The sequence below is a fragment of the Morchella sextelata genome (assembly GCF_020137385.1).
Source record: "Morchella sextelata strain SCLS chromosome Unknown scls_4, whole genome shotgun sequence".
Taxonomy (NCBI): Eukaryota; Fungi; Ascomycota; class Pezizomycetes; order Pezizales; family Morchellaceae; genus Morchella; species Morchella sextelata.
In genome coordinates this window covers 1,706,915-1,731,720 of record NW_025408619.1, presented here as the reverse complement: position 1 = coordinate 1,731,720, position 24,806 = coordinate 1,706,915, and the positions used below count along the sequence as shown (strand labels likewise).

The 24,806-nt window shown below is 44.7% G+C and overlaps 7 protein-coding genes across 7 annotated transcripts; 2 read left to right on the top strand and 5 right to left on the bottom strand.

Moving 5' to 3' along the window:
- Window positions 1-2,471: 2,471 nt before the first annotated feature.
- On the bottom strand, window positions 2,472-3,180 carry H6S33_010354 (uncharacterized protein; the record flags this gene model as incomplete). The annotated part of the gene is made up of 7 exons (XM_044841730.1): window positions 2,472-2,501; window positions 2,569-2,590; window positions 2,651-2,667; window positions 2,746-2,798; window positions 2,893-2,903; window positions 2,957-3,019; window positions 3,158-3,180. The coding sequence occupies 7 exons, from the start codon at window positions 3,178-3,180 to the stop codon at window positions 2,472-2,474; spliced, it is 219 nt and encodes a 72-aa protein (XP_044697497.1).
- A 4,006-nt stretch (window positions 3,181-7,186) lies between these two features.
- H6S33_010353 (uncharacterized protein) lies at window positions 7,187-7,501 on the top strand (the record flags this gene model as incomplete). The annotated part of the gene is made up of 1 exon (XM_044841729.1): window positions 7,187-7,501. The coding sequence occupies one exon, from the start codon at window positions 7,187-7,189 to the stop codon at window positions 7,499-7,501; it is 315 nt and encodes a 104-aa protein (XP_044697496.1).
- Window positions 7,502-13,217: 5,716 nt separating this feature from the next.
- H6S33_010352 (uncharacterized protein) lies at window positions 13,218-15,264 on the bottom strand (the record flags this gene model as incomplete). Its single annotated transcript, XM_044841728.1, has 5 exons — window positions 13,218-13,965; window positions 14,341-14,386; window positions 14,448-14,748; window positions 14,804-15,181; window positions 15,241-15,264. 5 exons carry the CDS (start codon window positions 15,262-15,264, stop codon window positions 13,218-13,220), a joined length of 1,497 nt encoding a protein of 498 aa, XP_044697495.1.
- Window positions 15,265-16,584: 1,320 nt separating this feature from the next.
- H6S33_010351 (uncharacterized protein) lies at window positions 16,585-17,579 on the top strand (the record flags this gene model as incomplete). Its single annotated transcript, XM_044841727.1, has 2 exons — window positions 16,585-17,146; window positions 17,218-17,579. 2 exons carry the CDS (start codon window positions 16,585-16,587, stop codon window positions 17,577-17,579), a joined length of 924 nt encoding a protein of 307 aa, XP_044697494.1.
- A 501-nt stretch (window positions 17,580-18,080) lies between these two features.
- H6S33_010350 (uncharacterized protein) lies at window positions 18,081-18,826 on the bottom strand (the record flags this gene model as incomplete). The annotated part of the gene is made up of 3 exons (XM_044841726.1): window positions 18,081-18,083; window positions 18,354-18,641; window positions 18,737-18,826. The coding sequence occupies 3 exons, from the start codon at window positions 18,824-18,826 to the stop codon at window positions 18,081-18,083; spliced, it is 381 nt and encodes a 126-aa protein (XP_044697493.1).
- A 219-nt stretch (window positions 18,827-19,045) lies between these two features.
- H6S33_010349 (uncharacterized protein) lies at window positions 19,046-19,666 on the bottom strand (the record flags this gene model as incomplete). Its single annotated transcript, XM_044841725.1, has 4 exons — window positions 19,046-19,122; window positions 19,190-19,325; window positions 19,380-19,595; window positions 19,664-19,666. The coding sequence occupies 4 exons, from the start codon at window positions 19,664-19,666 to the stop codon at window positions 19,046-19,048; spliced, it is 432 nt and encodes a 143-aa protein (XP_044697492.1).
- Window positions 19,667-21,683: 2,017 nt separating this feature from the next.
- On the bottom strand, window positions 21,684-23,997 carry H6S33_010348 (uncharacterized protein; the record flags this gene model as incomplete). Its single annotated transcript, XM_044841723.1, has 2 exons — window positions 21,684-23,516; window positions 23,632-23,997. The coding sequence occupies 2 exons, from the start codon at window positions 23,995-23,997 to the stop codon at window positions 21,684-21,686; spliced, it is 2,199 nt and encodes a 732-aa protein (XP_044697491.1).
- Window positions 23,998-24,806: the final 809 nt, after the last annotated feature.

Sequence of the window (24,806 nt, the reverse complement as noted above, 5' to 3'; positions counted from 1 at the left end):
CGCCAGAAATAAAGTTCTGTTCTCCGGCACATCAATGCTGGTTTCATACTGCCGGGCGGTGGTATCGGCACTACAACGAGTATGCAGACGCCGTAAGCGCCAAATTGCGTTCTGCCAAGAGTGGGTGATAATTGATGAAGCCCAACAGCCCGCAACCCATCGCTTCATGAACCTCACCTTGCGGAGACGATATCCGTAGGTCAAAGACCAAGATCAACGTGCATATCCACCGGCCGGCAAGCTTTACCCGTTGTCTTATCACCGTACCGTACATCGAAGTCTATCTGACCTATAAGGGATGCCTCTACCCGTACCCCCGTAACCCCCCCAGAAACTTTCTGCTTTATCATATAGCTCAGCTTTGGATGTTCCTGCATTGCATTATGATCTGGATATTTTTTCTTCTCCTCCAGCTGGCATGCAGCTAGCTGCTGGGGGGGTATTTCCTTCGATCTGGGAGTCTCGAACGTCATCACTCCCCGGAATCTCCAGTTGCATGATTGCCCCGATTCGTTGGTATAAAGCGTGGCAGAGGATGCCCTTCCGAGGATCGATTGAAATATTGACTGGAATATGCTGCACGCAAGGAGGGGAAACCTTTCCTATCCTAGTGTTCTTCGTGACACTGCGTGAGTGTATGTTGGTAGGTTACAGGAGTCGATGCGGAATAACGCAGTTTTGGTAGAAATATAAGTATGTAGGTACAGCAGTTGCAGCACTAGAATAAATAAGATTAAGCTATTCATCAATATTATTGATGGATTGATCCGGACGGATGTGATCCATGGCGTCACAAACAACGTTGGCTTGCTTACTTGTGTGGTTGCGTGGCGGTTGTACATCAATTAATGATGATAATTAATAGTAATAACGAGTTCAAGTAATTATGGGCTCTAATGCAATTAATGAATTAAACAAACAAACAAAAAAAGAGTTATGGGCTCTAATAATACATATATGCCTGAAAAACCGGCCTACATCATGCACGGGGCGAAGGTGCGTTGGGAAGCCATATTAAATACTGCAGTTCCAAATATTGCGGATGGAGTGGATACTTAAGGTAGGTAAAAGGAACTTGAAATGCAAGCTGCAAGTAAAACTTTGCGGCGGGTTTTCTGAAAAACCGCAAACCAAACATCAAACCAAAAAGATCAATGTTTAGATACACATTGCCTTCTATGGGTACATACAGCACTGTAGTACATGTTGATTACTGGTAGTTTTAATACTTATTGCACTTTGCAAGTATATGTACTTTAGTTTCCAGGTATGCTTGTTCCCAGGGAACGCTTATCGAGAGAATCTTACACTGGTAGGTACCGTGGAAATGGGCGAACCACTTGTTTCCGCCATACCGGGGAATGGAAGCTTATCTTGAGGTCGTCCTTTAAGAGTAGAGTATCATTGACCCTGGTTATCCAGGCTCTACCCTGCTACGCCATCACACTAGCTAGTAGATGTAACGCTAGCAAAAATTAGTGGTTTTCCCTACCCACTGTTTAAAAGCCACATGCATGCGAGATGTCGTGAAAATTTCGTTTACTTATCCCTGGCTATCCAGCTGATCATGTCTGTTTGACCGAAGAAGGGAGGGAAGGAAACAATTTTTTTCTTTCCTTCTGATGTCCGTAACACCCAGGAGAAATCTCTAGCTTAGAGTCTAGCAGCCCTGTACTAACTAGTTGTTTAGGCTCGTCGGAACAGCGGGCGCCATGGGTCAAGAGAAAAAAATACGGCCCCGTGGATAAAACTACCATTTCGGGGGATAAGTACCGATATCATGAAGATGTTGCTAGTAGGTAGGTTAGGTCAATCAATCGATCACCAGTTGCTCTGCACGTACCTCCATGAGGCACGAGCTGCACAGTATTCTTCACGAAACTCCAATTTTACCCCACTACCTAGCTATTCCGATAGGCCAATAGAGAATGTATGATGCGTACTCTAGCTCTATATATGTAGATGGAGTAAAGCAAGGCAAATGTTGGTTTGCCTTATGCAATTACGCAAGACAGAGATCTCCCGGGGATCTCGCGATAGTGGAAGGTTTTGAAAGAAAGGCTACTGGTAGGTTATCTCTTGATTTGTTGTTGTGTTGTAAGGTTCTCGAGGTATTTTTTCTTTCCTTTTTCCTTTTGAGCAATCTCACGATTCTCAAGCTCCTATGTATTCATTTGCACTCGCTTCTCGGCACCTTGTTGGGTTTCTTGTTAAGAGTTCGATCTTGAGCATAGCATAAGCTATGTATCTCCTTCCTTTCTCGTCAATACATTTATATCCGTCTTATTATGCTTTAGTATTTCCCTATATCTTGATAGATATAAACAAATCTGCACTTGAGTGCAGGATTACTGAAGCAAGGGAGGCCCATACGTACCGAACCGTCCTAGACAACCAGATCTCGATAGTCGAATTTTTTGATCTAGCTCGGGCGATATGCCGATAATTGACTTTGATGATAGAGGAGACAATTAAAGATCATGACAGTAAGCCATCACAGCCTGTATTTGAAATGTGAAATGTAAAATATGAAAGAAGAATTCGCAGTGGAGGAAGTTGAACATTTACCTTCATGTAACTACTATACGCGCTGTGGTGCACGCATCGATAATTATGTAACAACAACCAAGTAATTAAAGCACAAACACACCGATTCTTATGATATTCCTGATCATGACAGTATAATCTTCGACAGCTGGCTTTCCTGCGGTGGTACGCGTTTGACAGGATATAGTAAAAGCTCACCTTGGCGCATTGAATACTTAATTGGCTTCGGATTGTACTATTATTAAGTAGCACTGTAAGGCACCCAATCAGTGAATTACAATCAAGAGTAGGGGTTTACAGTACCATGCGGTGCCAATAAGACGATTTGATTCAGTGCGGGCGTACCAATGAGACAACTGCAACCACGTATCAGATCGACAATTAGTAAATTAGGATCCAGTGCCCGTACACGGTAAGACCCATATTTCTAGCATATATAATAGTAGGTTGGTAATTGTTAAGCCAAGTAAACCTGGTTTAAGGTTCAAGATCAGTACAATCGTGCAAGTCATGTAGGGTTTCGTATCAAAGAAAAATAAGGGGGAAAGGATGTGCGCAACCAAGTCGGCCGGCCCTCATACCACCTACTCTATGTAATGCACAGTCATACCTAATACAGACTCGTTCATCCATCCTGAAAATAGGGAGAAAAAGAAAGAAAAGCAGGGTAATTTTCCCGTACCCCGACACGAGCGACGAACGGCGGCACCGGTCAGGGCCCGGGAGACGATGTATGTATGTACTGTGTGTTGGCTGGGAATCAATTTCCAATCTGATATATTTAAGATTGACATTGAATTTGCTCCAGATTGCCAAACTATCCCACATTCTAGGCCCCCGAGCAGTGGCGTCTGGAACCAATCGAGGCGCTTAGAGATTGTGGATGCCATTGGGGTTATATTGAATGTATATATGGTGGATGTGAACCCGCCCCGTCTTTCAGAACTTTTAGGCGCCTCAGGAATCCGACGCAACTACCCGCTGTGGATTATTAACGCAACTGACAATGGGGAACAAAAGAGGAAATAACACCCTTTGTTGTTGAGATTAATCTCTCCCTGCAACAGACAATGGCCCATTAAGCCCCGGCTCTCATCTCATGTAAAGTGTACAAGCGCGGTCTTCATTCTGATATCTTATAGACGCATTCTAGACTCTGGTTAGTCCGGAGTATCTATCTTTGCTGCACAAACGGGGAAGAACGGTCCAAGGGAGACGATCCGTTATGTATGTTGTGATGATCGTGCCCCAAACCAACTCCCACCTGATCATGATTTTATCAAAGTTTATTCAGCAAAATCGACAGTTCCTATCGCATTATGTATCCGTAGTGAAACGTTACCCAACAGTACATGTACATGTATGTACGATGTTCTAGAGTACATCCAGGACATGTATGCATGCCATGCATCAAACCTCAGGCTCAGTACTCCGAAGGGGCTCGCTGAGGAAGCCTCGGTGCTTACTAGTTGCGCGTGTTCATCTTTGAAACGCAGTTTAGGGCATGCTTGAGTGTATGTATGTGTATGTATGTACTAGGATAAGGTTAGTAGTTATTTATAAAAGTACCAAGAAGTAATATAGTCAGTGAAGATCGGAAGGGACACCCTGAAGCAGCACCTGCAGAAGAAGAAAATAAGGAAAGAAGAAAAATTCAAAGATACGAACGAACGAGCGAACGAACGAGGCTCTGGGTCACACTAATTTGGTCCTTAAAAGTCGGTCCAGTGCACAAACCCGAGGTCCTCAATTGATTTCTGGCAGCTAGGCTTTGTAAAATAGTAATTCTCGGCCTTGTTGCACATATTTCATAGGGCCAAACTCTTGGCGAGGAAGCTCTAGGCCAATTTGATAATAATTGTAGTTGTAGGGGAACCCAAGCTACATATGTACTGCAGATGTAGTAGCTGAAGCCACATACTACTGCCGTTGGAAATCGAATTAACTCAATGTTTCTCAACCAAAACAGCCCTTTTGTTGTTTTCCCCGCGTACTAACCGTAGTATTGACAGAAGTCTAGAAGGATCGAGGTTAATAAGTGCAACTTCTATCACCTGACGGAAATGGTTAAATGGGGGAATCAATTCCGATACTGAAACTGGACGTAGCCATTTGACAGGTTTCTCGTTGCCCCCGATTCCCGATTACCCGCAGATCTCCCGCTGCACACACGTGCGCGTGCTCCCCTCTCAAACAAAAACAATAAAACTAGGGGGCGTTAATTGTAAGTTCTTTTTGTAAGCCTTGTTGGTGGTACTCTACTTCTATACTTCTATAGAGCAAAGATTGGACGAAAACCAGATAGGTACAGGCGCATAAGAAAGAAGCATAGCTAGCTATAGGGCAGCTAAATGCATATGCGCACTGCGCAGTAAATAACAAAGCGACTGCTTCTGCAAGATAAAGCCTGGCATCCGTTTATCTAGCAGCTATGATTAAGCCCTTTCCTCCCTATATTTTTTCTTCGTTTCATTCTTCTATCAAAACTAAAATAACGGAGCGGGAATACGGATGGACCTGCATGTTTGAGATATGTCGAAAGAAAAAATATCGTATGTTCCCTCCTCCTCTTGCCCAGGCAAGCATGATAACCGACAATCAGGACTATCTCTCATCTCTTACTTTGTCCAATCACCACCAGGTACACCCTACTAACATAGCCCACCACGCATAGAGGGCACATTCGATTTGCTATCAATTTGAAGATTGTGACCCAATCCCACGGGAGATTTCAGATCACATGAGGAGGTGGTTAATTCAATGTGCATTGAGCAAACATTAAATTTTGTAGCAGCTGGATGTACCGTAGTAGTACATACATGTATCGATTGCAGTCCCACCATGCATGATCGGTGAGCCGAAAGAAAATTCAGCAACATGACCGTTGGATACATATGTATGTATGCCATAACACCTGCATGGGTGATTTTCCAATTAGTGTGCCGTGACTGAATGCCCCCTCTGGTGGGCGTTAATTGGAACGAGCTAGAAGCTTCGGCATGGAGTGACATATTCGGGAAGCGAGCAACGATTAAACCACATTCCTGGGTAGGTGAGGCAAACCCGTAGTAGAGTTACCTAGGTACCGTACATACCCCACCTGAAACCGAACTTTCCTTTCCCTGCAAGCGTGTGAAGGAGTGTGGGCTCTCGAGTGAGTGTATGTGGTTGTGGTGGTTGTGGTGGTGTTTACCACCCCTGTATGTAGGCACACACATGTATATATGTACATACATAAAACCGAATTTCGAGACATATCGATTTCAAAATGAACTGCATCCTTCTCATCTTCACGCCAGACGTCGTAATTCAATTCTCCTATCAGATCAAAGGATCACAGATGATATGATGGAATGCCTTCAATCTGCTCTCAAGGGCCCTCGATTAGTTTGTCAGCTGCTATGCTACTTCTGTTCGTGTGTTTGAAGTTGAATGTTATTTGCAGGGAAGGCTGGCCTGCTAATGGTACCTTTCAACAACTGCTGCACACACTCTGCATACACACACCCCACTCCCCAGAATGTTGTATTTTTAACTCCACACCACTTGAATTTCCCGACTTCCTATCGCTCCAACTCTTGGTTGTGTCCCTTTTCGGACATGCGAGGCTTCGTCATATCTGTACGTCTGGCTGGCCAGGTCATCGACCCCATCACCGTCATACCTACAGGACAGGAAGGAAAGAATACCAAATGTACCCCACTCGTCCCCTCATCATAATAAAAATTTCTACATAAGAGGAATAGACAGCATTCATAATATGTGGTCATATGTATGGAGGAGAGTGGGCATGGTATGTAGCCATGTGTGTACCAGTATCGGTAGTGAGAGAGAAACCGTGTTTTCCGTAAGATTGACCTGACCCTGTGTGTGCTATTAGCTACATACACGGCCAAGAAGGGGAGAGGGGGTCCCGACCTCCTGTGAATTTCTCCAGGTTGATTGTAAAAGCAAATGATTAGCCAGAGAGGGGTCGAGTCAGTCAGTCACTCGTGGGACTCGCTCGCGGGGTCAAACAAGCAAAAAAGCGCGGACATGAAAACTCCGCCTTGCGGCCTTAACAGGACAGAATAAGCCTGTTTCACTTTTTACTAACAGCCTACCTGGCCTGGCCTTTGAACAACAGCAGCCCGGGCGACCTAGCTATCTCAATAGCTAATATAAATGAAGGGTACCTCCCACTTTGATACCTTCCCTCTCCTCTATATTCCGACTTAGTTTGTTCTACCCATCGATCATCAACGACCTCGAACTCGAATATATACACTACCTTCCGCCGTGAATTCGCTGAACAATTACACCGCACTTTTTGTTCCTTCACTAGTGACTTGATTTTGTTTTGTTTTGTTGCGTACGTCATCCCCCTTGCCGGCGCCTACCATGCACTATCGATAAAGAGGAAGAGAAAAACGAGTTGCTAATACTGAGTTACTTGCAGATTTTGAACAATTTCAATACACGAAATAAGAATACAAAACATCTCTCTTCCGAATTCTTGCGACCTTTCGAAAGGCATAATTACTATACCGAGTTTCTATTTACCACACCCCAAAACCAATAGTCCCCGGCGCATACCCTCGATTCGGACGGATTTTCTTTTCTCCTTATTCCTCCGTACAACACATCTACACACTACACGATGCCTGCCCGCTGGAGATGCTGCAAATGCGACAATGGCCCAATGACTGTTAAGCAAGGGGAGAATGTTTGCACGTGGAGCGAATGTCAGCATGTCAAATGCAATGGGTGCGACGAAAAGATGATGTCCGTTCCATTAGGCCCATTCAGCGGTCCCCCTCTTCTTCCAGAACTTGGAGGAGGGCGACGGATTTTAGGAGAAGGATGGACAAGGGGCTTCTATGCCACGCACAAGCTTGGTTCATGTGAGGGGTCAGACGAGGGAGACTGCAGTGAGGGAGAGTGTAGTGAGAGTGAAGGAGAGTGGTGCTCATGAAGAACGGGAGGAAGAGCGTAATTTCTTTTCTTTTCCGTGTTTTCTGCTTCATGTGAAACTTTTTATTATAGGGATTTTTTATTTTATTTTTCATTCGTTTTTGGCGGGCGGGCGGGGAAAGGTTTTCTATCATCTATCATTATTCCCTTCTTTTCAGATTATTTCTTAGATATTTTCTATTTTTTTTTATTTTTTTTATTTTTATTTTTTTTATTCTCATGGAACACAGGCGTATATGGAACTCAAGGGAAATATTGGGGAAATTATTTTCAGCTCGGTGCATGCATATTAAATTATTCGGATACTGTAGATTTGGAAGGGGGATGCGGGACTTCTTTTTTCTTCTGTATCCTTATTTTATCTTTTAGTAGTGTGGTGGAAATAGAAGAAGAACGGCGAACGAACGAACTTTCGGCTTCTCCCTTTAGTGTGAGTTTGTTTCCCGGGTTCTTCTGCTCGTTCGCCGATAATCTTAAATACAATCGCTTAACACAAAACAAGCCATCACCCGCTTGGGTTTCTCTTTGGCTAGCTTGACGCAAGTGTGTTTTTATTTTCCTACCTCTCTCTGAAGAAGAAATTTTCCTTTTTCCTTTTTTTCCTTTTTTTCCTTTGAGTTTGTGGCATCTGTGAAAGGTTGTATTATGCAGGAACCACCGCCCACATCATTAGTCTGGAAAGTCGCTCATTCACTTCTTCATGCAAGGGGAGACATGTCACAGGAGTCGTTCCTATCTTCTTTTTTTTTTGGTTGATGATTCAGCCTTACTTTGCGGATCGATTACTTTTTTAGGGTTGATCTGGGGGGTGAGGGGGTGCTATCCACGGTACAAAGCAGGGAAAACAAAAACGAGGCTTTGTACCAAAAACTAGGGGGCCCTATCGTAACCTCGGAATTTCGAAAATAATTTGTAGTTTGTAAGATGAGGTGAGGCGTACATTGAGAGGTATGTACTCCATCGTGTAGGTATCTGTCTGTCAGTATGTGCGTGTAAGATACTTGATCATACATACTTGAAGATTGTTGTTGTTCGCCTCACACTTTGGCAGGTGGGTACCTACACTAGTTCCGTTGCCGGGGATTGCCGGTGGTGGCTAGGCAGCCTCATCCCATAGCTTCGGCTTTCGAATTTCTACAGGGAATGAGCAATGCAAATATGATATCCCTCATCCGGACGATTCCTGGGGGCCGATTATGGGAGTTTCGCCGAACGATTCACTCGTTCAGCTCCGAGGAAGGCCCTAGGAGAGAGGGAATATGTCGAAAGAACCGGGCTTCTCCGTGTTACCAGCAAGTAGTACCTGGCATACAGGCCTGCAATATCCCCTGTTCATCTCATCCCAAGAATCCCGAGATGAGGCTCCTGGATCGTAAGTTGTCCCCAATAACTCTTTTGTTGCTAGGATGCGGATTGCGGTTCGGGGCACTGATACATTACTCCATGCTGATCTATATATAAGGCAAGGATAAAATATCGAAATCTCCAATAGAACGAATGGAAGATTGAGAATTCGACCAGGCCAGATGGAAATCCGTTGTGTGGAGAATTAAGCCGGCCCGATTAATGGGTGAGGGTGCACTGCCCAACATGGTAGTAGTGGTATCTAGTGGTGTTATTCAGGCCTATCGATCCTCAGCTCAAACGTTTCAAGTTCGTGTACCTATGGCTATACGATATACGGAAACTTGAGCTGAGCAAGTACTATTATGGCAATACAATCGATCGCCACCACCTTGGAAGAAACTGTTTTCCAAATCATAGTCCAACCTTCCCTTTCTTTTTTCTCTTCCTCCTTTTCCAAGCGTGACCAAGGCCATCATATCAAAATCAGTGGCTGCAGAGCTAAACAGAATTCAAGACAACAGATTCCTCTGGAGTCCTGTCTGTACACTGGCACTGGCTGCATCCACCATGTGCCAGTTGTCTCTGAATTCAAACATAAAGGACCTAAGCGAAGGGTGTTTGGAGGGGGAGCACGGTCTGCCATCTTGGGTGAGTGAGCACTCGCTCCACTGATCTCGCCCGGCCCGAGTTTCATCGGCCCGGCTCTCAGACCGGTTGCGACATCCTGCCAGCCCAGCCAAACGCAATCGAACACAACGGTCAACCGTGCCAGATCGGACAGATATGTAACAGGGAATAGCGTTCGTCGTAACAATTAAACCCTGAACCCTTTCTTTGTGCGACAGAAGGGCTCGTGCGGAACTTCTAGAACGAGCTTAACGAAACTCAACTATTATTATCACTATGTATTGTTATTATTGTTATTATTAATTAGTATGGGTACTTTATGTAGGTAAAGATATCAGGCTGGACACATTGTATCAGGATGAGATGAGTCGGAGATTTCGTCCCCCGGCTCGCGTAATGTGATCTATCCAGACCGAGCCAGTTCGTGAGACTCGAAATATGAGAGCTCGGGCACGAACATGAGTGATTTTACGAACGAGCGAGTCAAACCCTGAAAGGTGCGCTTTTTGTTTCGTGCGACTAGAGTTAGTTAATCTATATGTATCCGTCGTGAATGAGAATAGGATAGTAGCAGGGAAAGGAGAGGACAACTTATCTACATGTGGGCGTGCATGAGGTCTGTGTTTTTATGTAGGTAAGGATGAGTGAGAAAACATGATCATTACGGGGCCGGGCGTTCCTACATACAGATCCCGACAAAGTGCAAAACTGCAGATGAGTCCGCGAGTTGTCAATATGCTGCACTACATTTGCCCAGCAAGGCCTGATTAGGGAGCTCGGAGTAGTCAGTCAGTCAGTTAATCAAACACTGTCTGTGTTCAGCCACGGCTATATGATTGAATAACTTTGTATACCCCTTAGGAGACTCGTATCGAGTATCTAGTAGAGTGGCTATGGGCGACGCTGTCTTGAACTCACTCTTGCTCTGATCTGATGTGTGTGTGTACGTATACTGTTGTCTCGATCAACGAATCAAAGTATACACCAAGTGGCGCTGCGTGCATAGCCCTAGGTCACAAAGGTCATGTTGTCAGATCTGGAACTTGAATCAAGCTTGGCCATGGAGTTGAAAGTCAAGGAGCGGTGCTTTGTGGCTTTTCCGGAGCGTCGAGGCTATGGAGACAGTGTGTAAGCCTGTAGAGATGCACGTGGAGTCGCTAGTAGATGGGATGAATCTGATCTGTCAATTGTTACCTACCTAGTCACTGAGTATGTGATTGTATTGTTTGATTGCATAGGTAATCACTCGGCTTTTTTGGTCATTCCTTCCATGAATGGTTAGTCTTGTACTCAGCCACGCTCAATTGTAGAGCAACTACATGTACCTACATGTACTTTCTTACCAGCATATGAACCAGAAAATTCGAGTGCACCGCCAAAGCAAGGATTATTTGTATGGCGTGGCACCATACGAGTTCTGTGACGCAAATAACACTTGTTTTGAGACTTCACATTTTCTGATTCATATGCTAGCCATGGTAAGCAAGTAGAATGAGAGACAAGTTTTGCAATCCCTAGATCCAGATCTATGCGTAGACTTGATATATTATTATCAGACGAACTCCGGTAGCAGAGCTTATCAATAATAATACAGCTTAGTCAGAGTACTTAGAACATAATGTAGCCACTAGAATCTATAGCTAGTACAGGCCTAGAGCAGAAACATTTACTTTTGGACTCGGTAAATCTTCTACCTCTTAGTAGATACATGTATGTTTGAGATATATCTGAAAAGGTATCTGAATCTTGAGCTGCAGGCCCGCATAAGCGATGATCAGAGTCCCTGTTAAAATTACTCAGGAAACGTTTGACGTGACTCGGGCGCATTTGGAAGCCTTTCTACCCGACCTAGGGGACGCGTACTCATAAGTGCGGTTGTATAGTGACTTGGGTTTTTGAGTGCTTGAAAAACTTTATTGGCAAGATAGCCAGATGATTCAACCAATATGATAGTTGTCCTCTGACAGGGTGCATGTCTCATTATCCTACGACGTCCTTTGCAGTTTACCACTTTTTTTTCTTTCGACACATCATTCTGCATTGAGCTCCACAGTCAAGTAGATAGGAGCTCTGGCCACGTGCTAGTTGCTCAGACGGTAGTGATCAGTACAGACCGAGTGATTTATTATGTATGCATGTAACTAGATGCCGAGACGTTAATATACATGTAATGCTACAAAGACCGCAAGCTACATGTAGCCATCAACCCACAAGACACATAAATCTTGGTGTGATCCCCGGGCTGGCGCCTCCGGGGCTGCGTGTGGGGACTTGTAGGTGTGTTCGGGTGCGGCCGTTCTGGGGGGTGTGCGCCGTTCGTGGTCTACCGCCGCGCGTGTAAAAATGGCTGTAGTTAGCGGAGGTATCATTGCAATTATATCAGTGAAATTACTTGTTGGATTCTAGCTTTACGATTGATCATGAACGGTGATGAAGCAAGACAATATGGTAACAGCACTCTCAAAGATTTATATTAAAAACCATGGTTCATTGAGCATTATTAGGGTCGAAAAGAAGGGTTTATCCTCGCCTTAAAGGAATCCCACTAGCTCCATGAGTGGATGTGTTGCTATATCTCATCCCTCTTTCCGGTTTATCTTATAGTCAATCAATTAACCCATGTTGGTACATACCAATTGAACAGATATCATCATACCTTTCGGTTGATCATTCATTTGTTAGATCTTGTTTATAATTCTATGTATCTCTTATTCTCGTCTAGTGCCTAGTTTGGGATTGCTACATATATGGGATATATAAGGTAGAGAATATCGAATACCCATATATCTGGATGCTTCATACAGCAGCAAAGGCAAGAAAAGATGTCCCATTAATACCAGTATTCCTCTGACACTCGATCATGACATATCACTCGATCATACACCAGTTGATTGATCAATTCATTCGTTAAATACGCACAGCCCTATAGTATTTGGCCATAAGAAGAGTACGTTTATGTGTGTAATTCGAGATCGTGGCCACACTATATAAGTGTCAATGCGCGTCTTGGTTAAAGCACGGTATCAATTAATGCCGCGCTTACGCCGTCTTACAATTGTCATAAAATGCGGCGGTGGTTCCAGCTCACTTCTAGATCTGCTACTAGCTATATGCACATTTCTTTTTCTTTCGCTCGAGTATTAGAATTTACGTAAGATATATTGGGTTATCAGTCATTAATTAACCTACAAGCTCAACCCAAATCAGCCCGTATGATAGCTTTGGCCAGACCATCTAGAAGGCGTTCCCTCTAATTCTCTAGTTGAAAAGAGGTGACCTAGAGAACAAGCACAGATATATAGAAAGAATAGTTTTAGAAACCACAATTTTATGTCTTCTAGGTTTGCCACTAATTGCAAATTTATTACGTCGTAACTAAATAGACAGCCTCAGTGCTATTTTTTTAAGTGAAATATCTTCTGATTAACTTTCAACTGTGTCAATGATTCAACATACTAGTTCATGTGAACCATCTTACGCTAACAAGAAATTTCTGATAGAAACGAATTGCACTGCTAAAAGCACTTATGGAGTGAGATTGAAAGAGCAGCCAGCCCTCCTAAAACCAACCACTTGTCATACCTGAGAATCACAAGTAACGACAATTCTGTAGCAGAAAATCCAGTAAAAATGAAACTTAAAAGAAATCCACAAACAATATTTTAAAATATTGGTTTGACTGCGATTAGTACAGACTGAAAATGACCTCCTAAGTCGACCACGTAGCAACTCTTTCCCAGTCTCTAGATCTCCTTGCCAGTTTTAAACTCATAGCTCAGGCACTCTAACGCCTCCAGTACTCTCCAGATTTGAACGGACCTTAATTTCCCCGCCAAATCCCTCTCTCTTTCTAGAGATTCACTTATTTTGGCCCAGGCAACTATGTTCTTCCGCTGTTTCTCAGACAACACATCCTTGGGATCCGTCACAAGTGCGATAATTCGTATCCAAAGCTCGGTTGGAAGATTTCCCGGGAGCTTTTTTGGCATCTTTTCTTGGAGCTCTTCGAGCTCTGACGTTTCTGTAGTAGAAGAACAACTGTACCGAACTGGACTCGGGAAATCAGACATTTCCTTTTGCGATATTGTGGGGCTGCCAAGCTGAGAAACATTTGGCCCATTCCATGCCCCTTGGCCGTCAAGAATGTTGGGGTGATGCTGTTGGAATTGTGCGGTGTGCGGGAAATTCAGCGAGCCTACATGTAGACCAGAGAATCTCGGGTTGAATGTGTTGAATGCTTGTCGAATTGGAGAATGTCGTTGGGGGTTGCGTGTAGAGAGCGTGAGGTAGTCAGCTCCTAGGTCTTCTTTGTCGAAAAATATCGTTCGACTAATCGAAAGCATTTTAATAGCTATTTTCCAGACCTCAATAGAACCTGCCCCATAGTTCTTTAATATAGCCCCCTGTATCTTGCTTCGGGCCCTTTCGAGCTCAGTACTAGTGACTCCCTGGGACACGCTATGGGGGGATTGTGACGAAAAGCTGTCCTTTCTATGTTTTAGAGGTGTCAGCAATCCGTTAGAGGCTTCGGATACCTGCCTACTCCTAGGGCTAGTAGGCGTTTGTGTACGATTTTCACGCACGCCCTCAGCTAGTTCAAGTACTTTGAAGCCCATGGCTGTCAGTTCGTTTTCTTGATAAACAATCCCAGAACAGCCTGGAATTCTATCGTAACGGTCAAAGATCTCGGTTTGACTTCCAGGGCGTGTAGGAGGGAAATATGATAGCAATCGTTCCGGTGTAAAATGCATGGGAATAATATAGGAGAGAAAAAGGGCACCCTTGTCTGAAAAGGTGCACTTTGAGAATATTAAGTAAGGAATTGATCGTAAGCCTTGAATTTCCACTCGACTTGAGATAAGTGACGTTGAGAGCGAGAGGGCGGGTGATCGGTCAAGAGATGAATTCTCAGCTGTGAAGTTTATCAGCACAGATCCTTGATTAGTATCTCTTTTAAGAGATTAAACGCATACCAATATACGGTTTGTTTGGTTTCAAAACGCTAGTCGAATGCGGGCTGGGTGGAGACTCAGAGAGGTTTTCATGACTAGGATAACTATGTAGTGGCTGAGGCTCGGAGGAGAATATGGTGTCCGTGTCCGAATCAGCCTCGAAATCTGGATAGTACTCCTCGTCTGAGCTCTCGGCGAGCACTGGCTTTACCGCTCTGGGTAGAAGTATTGGTGACTCCCGTACATAAACACTTAATAATACCTCCATTCCTTTATCACCAAGAGGATTCTCAGAGAGATCCAACCGTCTCAGTGTGCAAACCTATTCTTCATCATCAGAAAGTGCTATTTCAATATTGTAGATCATAGAATTTTACATCTCTGAATCCCATCAAAAAGCTTTCCCAGATCCCTTCATCATGTTGTGTAAGGATTTGAATATTGTTACGACTTAGGTCTAGATCTTTCAGATCTCTAGCAGCGAGTTTGATAACTCGAGTAAGATGACTTAGGCCAATTAAAGTGATCTTATTTTCTGATAGATTCAGTTCATCCAGCTTCGAACACCCGGACTCGAGGGTCACAGCTAACCCTTCACAGGCAAGCTTTAAACCCCCATCACAGAGGTGCTTTCCTTGAAGGTTGAGCTCAAGATGTGGGTCCTTCAGGACTCTGCCCGGCTTTGTTGATTGTGTTATGCATTTTAGGATGTCCCTTTTGACAGCGTTCCCGAGCTTTTCTCCGCTAATCCTCCTCTGTTGCAAACGTTAAAACTTCAATTTAATATCTTTTATGAGGGGGAGGGGTTAATTACATTGGTATAATTCAACTTCCCCATTTTTGCACTGACCAGATGAGATGGACGTGGAATCTCGGCCTGTTTGGTGACAAAGAGGTTTCTTTAAAAAAGAAAGGTTTTGTTTTTACCACACAAGTAGTTATTGATGAGCAGATATACAGCGTAAATGGTCAACAAGAGATAAGAGAGTATTGCAAATGAGGTATGGTGGGGATGGATGGAGATTGGAGGTGGAGGTGGAGGTGGAGGTGTGGGATTGACTCATGTAGTAACAGCCGTGATGACGAAGACATTAGGGAATGTATGGACGGGAGATCTGACGCAAGGATTTTTGCTTTACATCGATTTCTTGGTGTGCAGCAAGGGACCAGAAAACAGAGTGCGGGACGAGCTCAAAAGATACTTTTGCAGCTACATGTAAGTTATTAATAGCTATAATTTATCCATAACAAACATGACTTTCAAGCATCAAAAAGCTCAAACTCGTGAATTAAGTATTGAATTTTAACATACATGTATTCTTTCCCAATGTTTTCTTTGCTTGCTAACAAATTGGAGGGGAAAAAAATGGAATGTATGTATCCAAATTTCCTGCAGTGTCCTGGAATGAGGCTGCGATGCATGTTTCCCGTGATCGGATGTTTTTGCCCATGCCTGAAACAAAGCCCTGACAACGTGCAATTTTGGATATGGTATTCTCAGATTGGTCAGAATTTCAAAGGTCCTTTCCATATTTACATCTCGAAGAGTGATTTTCTACAATAATTGAAAAGGTCAGTCTTGAAATTCCTTAATATTTACTGTACATAGTTAGATTTTTTAAAGGTACATAAAATTAAAAAGATTCAATACCGATAGAGGAAACATTGTTGTACCTGTCCTAGATCCAATAGCCGTTATCGACATCTTGCCTGGCGTTCCATGGTTCGGAACTGTCAATCTTGGACCCTGTTTGGCAGGGGTCTGGGCACGTGGGATGCAGGGTTTCAGGTGATGCGATCTGTAGTTTTCCCCACAAAGTAATAATCACCCACCCAGCGGAGGCCGCGGGAGAACCACACTGGAATGGGCATATGTGATATAACCGAGAATGATACAGATCTGTGCCTTCAATAAACTAAAAAAAACACCCCACAGTCCCCCACTCAACCTCGTACTTCCCCTCTCTCATCATGTCGGTGAACTGAGTTTCCTTTTTTCTTTGGATAGCGATCGAAAACTGTGAATATTTGGATATCATCATACCAAAGCGACATTTTATCAACCCAGCAAGTCATCCTCATAACTTATTTAGAACGATAGAGAGGGTGTTTGAATCCATCCCGCTCTCTTATTTACTAGGCTGAGAACAGAAGCATCATGGCGGATATTTACTATCCTCCTTTTCTTTCATCCCCTAGCTCTGCATCACTTGCTATTGTCCGTTCGTCGAACTCGTCAATCGAAAATTCACCGCCACCAGCTTCGAGGACCCCGCCTTCCCCTCGTATTCGGCGTGAGCAGCGGAAGGTTTTACATCCCTTGAATGATGAATCCGATGATGGCTACTCTCCGCATCCTTCTATCTATGAAGCTTCTCCGGTAGCTTCCGATGACGAAGGCCGCTCTGACAAAGAGCTCTCCGACTCTTATGATTCGTCAAAGCAAAAACCTGTTGATTTTTTGGACACACAACAGAATGAATCTCCCGGAAGAGGCAGAAATTTTTCTCGATTTTCGGGCATCTCGATGATGGAGACTATAACGGAGCAAAAAAGTATTAAGAGTACTCGTGACGAGATTTTGGATGAAACGGAGTATACTCCACTGCGACAAGATGAAGAGTCAGATGAAGATGAAGACGGGCGTTTCCTTTACGACTATGCGAGTCCCACTCAACCGTTACACCCAGCTATGTCAGCCTCTGCGCCTAATCTTAGTGGTAAGTCCCCATCTCATTATATTACCCATCTAATTTGTCCCACATGCTTATCCTACCACTGGATTTTTTAGGATCACCATATTCCTCTTCAGCTGAACATCCCACATCAGCGCCTACAGCCAGTACCTTCTTCTCACGTGGCATATCATCGTCTCCTCGCCAATTCCCCCACCAACCGACCTTTCGTCCGGCTTTATCAATGAATAGATCTTACGGGACCCTATCTTCGCATCCATTTCACCGTGCACCTGTTCTCGTTACTGGATCCGATCCATACACTGATGGGAACCAGCATACCCCGGATTCACTGGAGAGTCCCACGTACAGGAGTCGACCCGACAGCCTAAGGAATCAAGGTGTTTGGGAAAAACTCTGTAGAGGTTTCTGCTTCGTCTGCTGTTGTGTCAACGTCAATGATGAGACTTTTCTATAGCCCTTTGGGCCGCCTTCATTTCGATATCAACACCCAACTCATCACCTGAATTATTTTTTTCTTTTTTGAAGAAGCATGATAAATAATGACTGATGCATTATGATAGTGTCTCATGAGGTTTAATAACTCAACTGGGTGGTCGTTCTGATTTCCTGTGTCATACCCCCCCCTCAGCCTATTCTTTCTCTTTATCTGGTTTCTGTTTTTGGGACGGCTTTGTCAGTACAAGTTTATGTTTCCTCTTACTCGATTGGAAGGTGGTGGTAGTATTCTTAATTTTGTACCGGGGACTTCGGGATATGGATATCGCTTGTATTGCCATGAAGAACCGGGGCGTTGTGGAAATAATTGGATGTTAATATTGTCAGTCAGGGGAAGCTATTATCTACATGATGCTTTCTGTACCTATTGTTCAGTGAGCTCTGGCGTTTAGGGAGGTCTATTTTCTTATTGTCGGGTGTCTTTTTTACTACTCCATGCAAGTAGGGGTTTTTGTGTCTCTTACTAAAAAGTTAAAAATCTTGGTGTAATTCAGTAGGTATAATTAGTATCAATACACTCTCTCTGTTTGGATCGAAACCGACCGAGGCCAAGCCTGTGTTTGCTATCGATATCAGATCTTTGGGGGTAGGTGAAAGACTTGAGCAGGATGACCGTATAATCAACCATGAGAGACTCTCTCCAGTATTCATTGAGACTGTCTGCTGCTGCTTAAGAGTACCAAGCGAATGCGGCTAGTCAAGACAATTACAACGATACCGCAGTGTCACATACCGCACTCTGGTAGCCTCGTGCCTGGACTCTATGCACAGTCTGATGCATGTAATAGGTTCCGAAGGCCTGCGATTTTTCCCAGAGGAAGAAGGCTCGAGTAGCTTCGGGTTCTTGGGGAGTTTGGTAGCTCGAGGTGTTTTCCAAACTTGTACGGTATCGTCGTGCTAGTTCAAGACATCGTGCTAGTTCAAAACATACTGGGCCCATAAAAAATACATCCCGAAAGCCCTCCGTTCCCCGAGCTCTCCGTTCTATTTCCGAGGGTGCTTCCAAACCTACAAAATATCTCTAAAAAAATAAGTCATCAAACGAAAATGTACTATCCATGTATCAATAAAAAAGACAACAAAAGAACCCGGCCGGCAAGAACATGGAACACTCACCCAGCTTGGTATTGGTAACACGGTTACAACAGCCAACAACAATATCGATACCTGGCCTTTCTGCGCATACATTTCCTCTCCACCTTTCATCCCCGAACGAGTTTGAGGCGGTATCCCGCTGCGATAAATAAATCTCTTATACTTATAACTTCGGCCCATCTTTCTTATTTACCGCCCGGAGATAATCTTTCGGCCGGCATTCTTGATAACGCTCGGTTTTCTAGAGCTCCAGCTAGCCAAGGAAGTAGAATTACTCAGGAGCGAGCCCAAGGTATTCTACTTCTAATACCATTGTTATACCAGCAAGAGTTATGAAGGCCTGATAAATCCGGCGGCATTCCAGACTTTGCTTATGTAGGAAGGGGGCACTATATACGAGTGATATCCTATGAATAACAGATTGTTACTTTTATCATCCCTAACACCACCAAACCTCGAGGACCCCCTACAAACCATTTTCATATAATCCAGGGCCGTTAAGCCAACGCTGCTTTCGTTTAATCCGTTTAACTGGTGCTGTGCTCCGGGCCTCCGGCTCCGGACCCCGAGTAACACCCCCCCCCCCCCCCCAAATAGCCGCCACGGCCCGCTATTGATAGAACCATCTTCGGGAAGCAGCGATCACCTAACGCCGGGGACTTACTTGGTAAGTGCACGGACAGTTGGAACAGCAGTGCCCTTTAGTTGTGGCGATGCTAGCTATGTACCTAGATGGATATGGTATACAGGCGCAATGTCTCTGTTGCGAGACTTTGTGAGCTGCAATGTCGTCCCGCGGAAAGTCAAATGCTGTGAGTTGAGATTTTTCGAGGTCAAGACTTCTGGCTGGCTGGCTGTAAATGCTCTTGTCCAGGATAGTCTGTCTTGTTAACGTGAATGTTTGACAAGCACGCAGTTGCAACTATAAGTCGTCACAGCATAACCTACCATTGTCAGTATATGCGAGTACATATACGTATATTCTAAAGCTCACATGCAAGCCTCACCCAGATTCAGTAACCCACGCGAAGAGCGGCCCTTGAGCGAGCGAGTGATATCAAATGAATCCCGAACTGGGCGCTCCGCTTGATACATCTCCGGTGCAATATGCCATAATGTAAATTCGCCCAGGCTCGCGAGAGGAGAGGGGTAGGTATGTGATGCAGGTACAGGACGTTATGCAACGTCTATCCGCCCGGCGCATGCTTCCCAGGCCAAGAAATATCACACTTATTTTGTACTGTTTGCGGGTTTCAGACGAGTTTTAGAAAATTGGCTGGCTTGTGTGCGGCGAGTCGCCCCCAAAGTTTACATGTTTGCCCCCCCTCTCTATATCATGGCACCGTTGGATTTACTTCGAAACTGGGGAAAAATGCGTTATGCAGGGGAAAAAAAACTAACATATAACTGCAGTGGTGAATTGTTCATCTAGTGACGTTTCATGATACGTGATGTGGTGGTAGAGTATTAGATTTTATCTGACCTCACCTCCGCCTCCAGCTGTTGGGGAGTTTTACTGGATCGTAGGGTACTGTCAATATTTGCTTCACCGTTGTCTCGGTGTTTCTATTGGAGTGGGTAAAATAGCCCGGGCAACAACTGCATGATAGAGTACGTACCTAGTACCTGAGGGCCTTCTTCACAAAGCGGCTCATGCTCAAGGCTTTCCAGAACGTGGCATGCAACGTTAATGCCAAGATAACTAGGTGGATAGGACCCTAGGTAGCCATCTCACAGCCTTAGTAGAATACTAATAAACGACTCGAAACGCCAACTACATGTAGTAAGGATTGTAGTAGTCTTGTTAGGCATATCCCAACTACATGTAAATACATGTCAAGAATAGGCTCCCTACAATTCAATAGGTATCACTAAATAATAATAACATTCAACGAAGAAGAAAAAACCCTATCAATCGAATCCAACGATACTCCCCGGCTTGAGCAATTGAACATTGAAAGAATCATGTAAACATCAAGAAAAACATATAAAATAAGAACAGAGGAAGAAATAGGCCTCACTGCGTTCCTGCGGTGGCTCGCCCCATGATATAAATATTCTTTACAAACAACACGATCATTTGCTGTTCCATTACCACCAAACAAACAAAAAACAGAGCGTTATCTAATGTAAAATGTAGGCGTATCAGTTCATCATACCGGCGTGTTTATTGACGTCATTCGTATCGCGTAGCATCCAATGCCATCCATTTTGTTGTATATCTCGTTCACGTGCTGGACACCAGCCTAGTAAGCGCGTTCTGTTCGGTTAGAGGACCACTGTGCCTGCTGCACCCTGCAGTCTGCAGCCTGCAATTACCATCCAGCCCACATCGCAATCCCCCCCATCTTCCATCACCACTCCCGACTGCAGAACCTCAAATACGCTTTTTTTTCATCTGCAGTGAGTATGCAAGTGAATTCCATCCAGACAAAGGAAAATATAAAGGAGTGGACGCTTTCAACATATGGAAAGCTTTTGGGGAAAAAGGAAAAGTGAAAAAGAGTGTATGTTATCGAAAAAAAAAAAGGAAAGGAAAGGAAAAGGAAAAGGAAAGGAAAAGCAACCTACACCACTCCAACGCCGTCATTAGCCCACTCCATTCCAGAAGAAAAGAAAGAAGATTCCACAAATAGGAAACAAACATAAGAGTGCATAATATGCCTACATCAACCATGCAATGTAGATCAGATACTGGTAACTAAAGGAAACAGTAACTCCCCACAATGAGAAAAAGGAAAGAAAAACCATACCGCCAACCAGAACCACCGTACCCCAGGAAAATTAACATGCCACAGAACGATATATTGACATCCATGTTTAGTAGCATGGAAGAAGAAAGTAAGACCCTCCAGAAAAACAAAGCCTGCGCCTTTTAGTATCATTCAAAGAAAATAACTCCCCCTCCTCCTCCCCGCTCCTCCAGAGGAATGAGGCAGCCATGCTTCCGTACGGCCGCCTCACCCGCTCATTCATGGTGACGTGACTTTTCTTTCACAGAACCCCCCCTTACTAGCGCCGGAATTGCGCTCATCCTTCTAATATCTTTGACCGTCTTCAATGTCATCGCACTCATATCTGTCGTCGCTAGAGATGCAGTGCTATTCCGTCTAAGATAGGAAGGACTGCCACCAATAACATAATGCGAGTTATACGCCGACCTGGGTACCCCATCCGAACCATTTGAATTTGAACCAGAATTCAATGACTCCCAGCTCAATTTCTTCATAAGACTCCGAGGAACAAGGGTTGTTTTCTCACTGTCGTGGCTAGTAGCAGAATCATTATTCGGTGTATACGGTGGTGTTTCAAGACCCTGTCCCTGTTGCTGGCTCGATAACCTGATGCGGGACCTCACCGGAAGATTCGTGGTGACAGGCTTGACCGGGACTGTGACTAACTTGTCTTTCGAATTTTTGCTCACTGTGAGTTTCCGTGAATGACCGCTTATGTCGCGGCCGGGCTGTTTACTGGGTGCCGCTATATTGCCAAGCTTGCTACCGAATCCGTACCCTAACCGCTTCTTGGTCTCCCTCAAGTGCGTGATGTCGCCGAAAGTTTGTGGCTCTTTCTGCGCCACAGAGCCGCTGCCCGGAAACTTAAATGGAGACCTTAATCTATCTGCGATTTCTCGAACACTTTTTTGAAGCGGTGACGGGGCCACATCAGACCTTTGAGTCGTCCTTACCGCCTTGCGGTTACCGCGGTTATTTTCGAGTGTTTCGGTCTTGGAATCATCAACATCTTCAATTGAAGGCGTCAAGCCCAGGCCACAATTAGCTTTGTTGCCATCATTGGACGAAATGCTGTCGAAACTTCCACCCATTCTTCTCCGGGGTGACATGGATTCGGGGGTAGGCGGCATGTGTCGCATTGTATCCTGACTTTGTTGCTTGTCCTGCTTGTCCTGCTTGTCCCTGAATTCCCTGAGTTCCGTCCTTGGGCTTCGCCGTGTTGTGCTGGGGTTCCGAGTCGGCGTTTGAGTCAATTCTTTCATATCACTCTGACCATGCCTTCCCCATCTTTTGATATTTAGCCTAGTGTCTTCTCCATTCTCATTACGGGGCCCAGGACGATGGTCATAGAAAATGTCTGCATCGGTTTCACCCCCATTTTTGCCGCGCCCACCGTACATGCTTAGACTGCTTTCACTGATAAGACTGGGAAGAGACTCATGGGAGGATCCTGATGGGGAATTTTTGGGCCCTGGGCTCTCATCCATTGCGGATGCACACCGATCAATGAAGTCGCTTCGAGAAGGGCAAATTGGCGTTAGTCCGGGCAAAGGTGAGTCCCTGCTCAAGCTTGAACTCCTTCCTGAACACGGCGTATTGAAGTCAATGTTATTGAGAGCGTTTGAAGTACATGGCGAATAGTTCGTTTCTTCATCCTTGTATATGGGAGTGTAGCAGGACGCCAAAGAATCGCGAGAGGCATAAGGCGATATACCAAAAGACGGCGATCCTCGAGATACTAATGTGGTGTCACTATTAAAGTTGGCGCTAGCCATGTCTGAAAGTTCCTGTCGACCCTTTTTGGCACTTGCCCGTTCTCTGAACCCAGATAATTGGTCTTGACACTCTGCAATCTCCTTGGCTGCTGCATCTAGAATAACATCACGACCCTCGATGGTTTGCTTAAGTTCAGCGTTTTCTCGTTCAAGTACTTCATTGCGTGCTTGGACACGATCAAGCTTTTGGCGCATATTCTTAAGTTCCTTTTCACATCTGAGTGCTTGTTCGCGAGTTTTAGTGAGCATCAACTTTAGACCAAAGTTTTCTTTACTTTTCTGTGAGATAATCTAAAACCCGCCATACAAATTTGTGTCAGCTATAGAAGCAATCGAACCCAACAAATGAATGGACAAAGGAATTGCTTGTCTGATAACTGATTACCCCAAAGATGTGCATACTAACCTCGGTCTGTTCTCTCATTCCCATACTCCCAAACCTGATGATGTCGCTATCTACACTCCCATTCGACCTTCCTATTGATCTATACTCTGGCGTTGACAATGAGTACAGGTGGCTTGACGTTGGATCTGGGGACTTGTTTTCAGGAGTCCTTGGTGCACCATCATTCGTACATTGATCTGGCGGCACAAGGCTGATGGCGCTATTCCTTCTGGCTTCAGCCTTTGCTTTGGAAATCAGCTGCTTTTGATGATGGATGCGTCTCGTAAGCAGCGCTGAGGCTTCCATTATTGGGGCAGCAGGTAATAGATATTTTCCGCCTGCAGATGGGCCGGCGGGAGTAGGAGTATCTGTCGAATAGAAATCCATCTCCGGCGTTGTGGTGGGGTATGGAAATAAGGGATAGTGGGTAAGTGAGCGGTGGTGGTCGTTGGTTGACCGCTCTTCAGTACTGTGGACGCCTATGCGTAATACCAAATGAGGGGACGTTGTTTAGGGTTGCGTAGCGGGAGAAGAATTGGGGACCATTGGGCTTTGGGGGTTGGGGTTGTCAGCGGGTGTGGAGGCAGATTGAGGTGGGATGGGTTGTGTGGTGTGTGGTTTGAGCGGCAGGCAGTAGGCAAGGCGGAAGATAAAGTGGTTGCGTGTTAGTATGGCAGGAGTTGCTGGAGGAACTGATTGGCGCCTGAAAATATATCACAGCCAGACAAAGACATAAGGAGAAGGATCGATGAGATCGATGAGGGCCGGCGCGTTAGCGGGAGAGGCATCTTTTTCTGTATTAAGAAATCCGAGGGGGTAGGGCTGTAGTAAACTTAGTAAAAGAGTATGGATTAGCTGTATTGGCTACTGCAGGGGCGTCCTATCTCATCTGTAGGTGCAGCCCGCTTGTCACTGCGCAGAGAGCAGCTCTGCAGTATCGCAAAAGGGAATATGACGGCAGCGAAAGATTGAATGTTTATGTAACCACGTGACAGGGTTCCCTGGACAACCCCGCTAAAGTGTAATTCACAGTTCTATATATAGATGATCTGATAAGATTGTATCTAGCTATGCCGATTGCCATGATTAGATTAGATAGCGGATTCCGTCCATTTTCACCTTCCGTAGCAACGAACATTAGAAGCTTTCTAGACGATTCGACTCCACAGAAAAACGTGCCTTTTAATTCCTCCCCT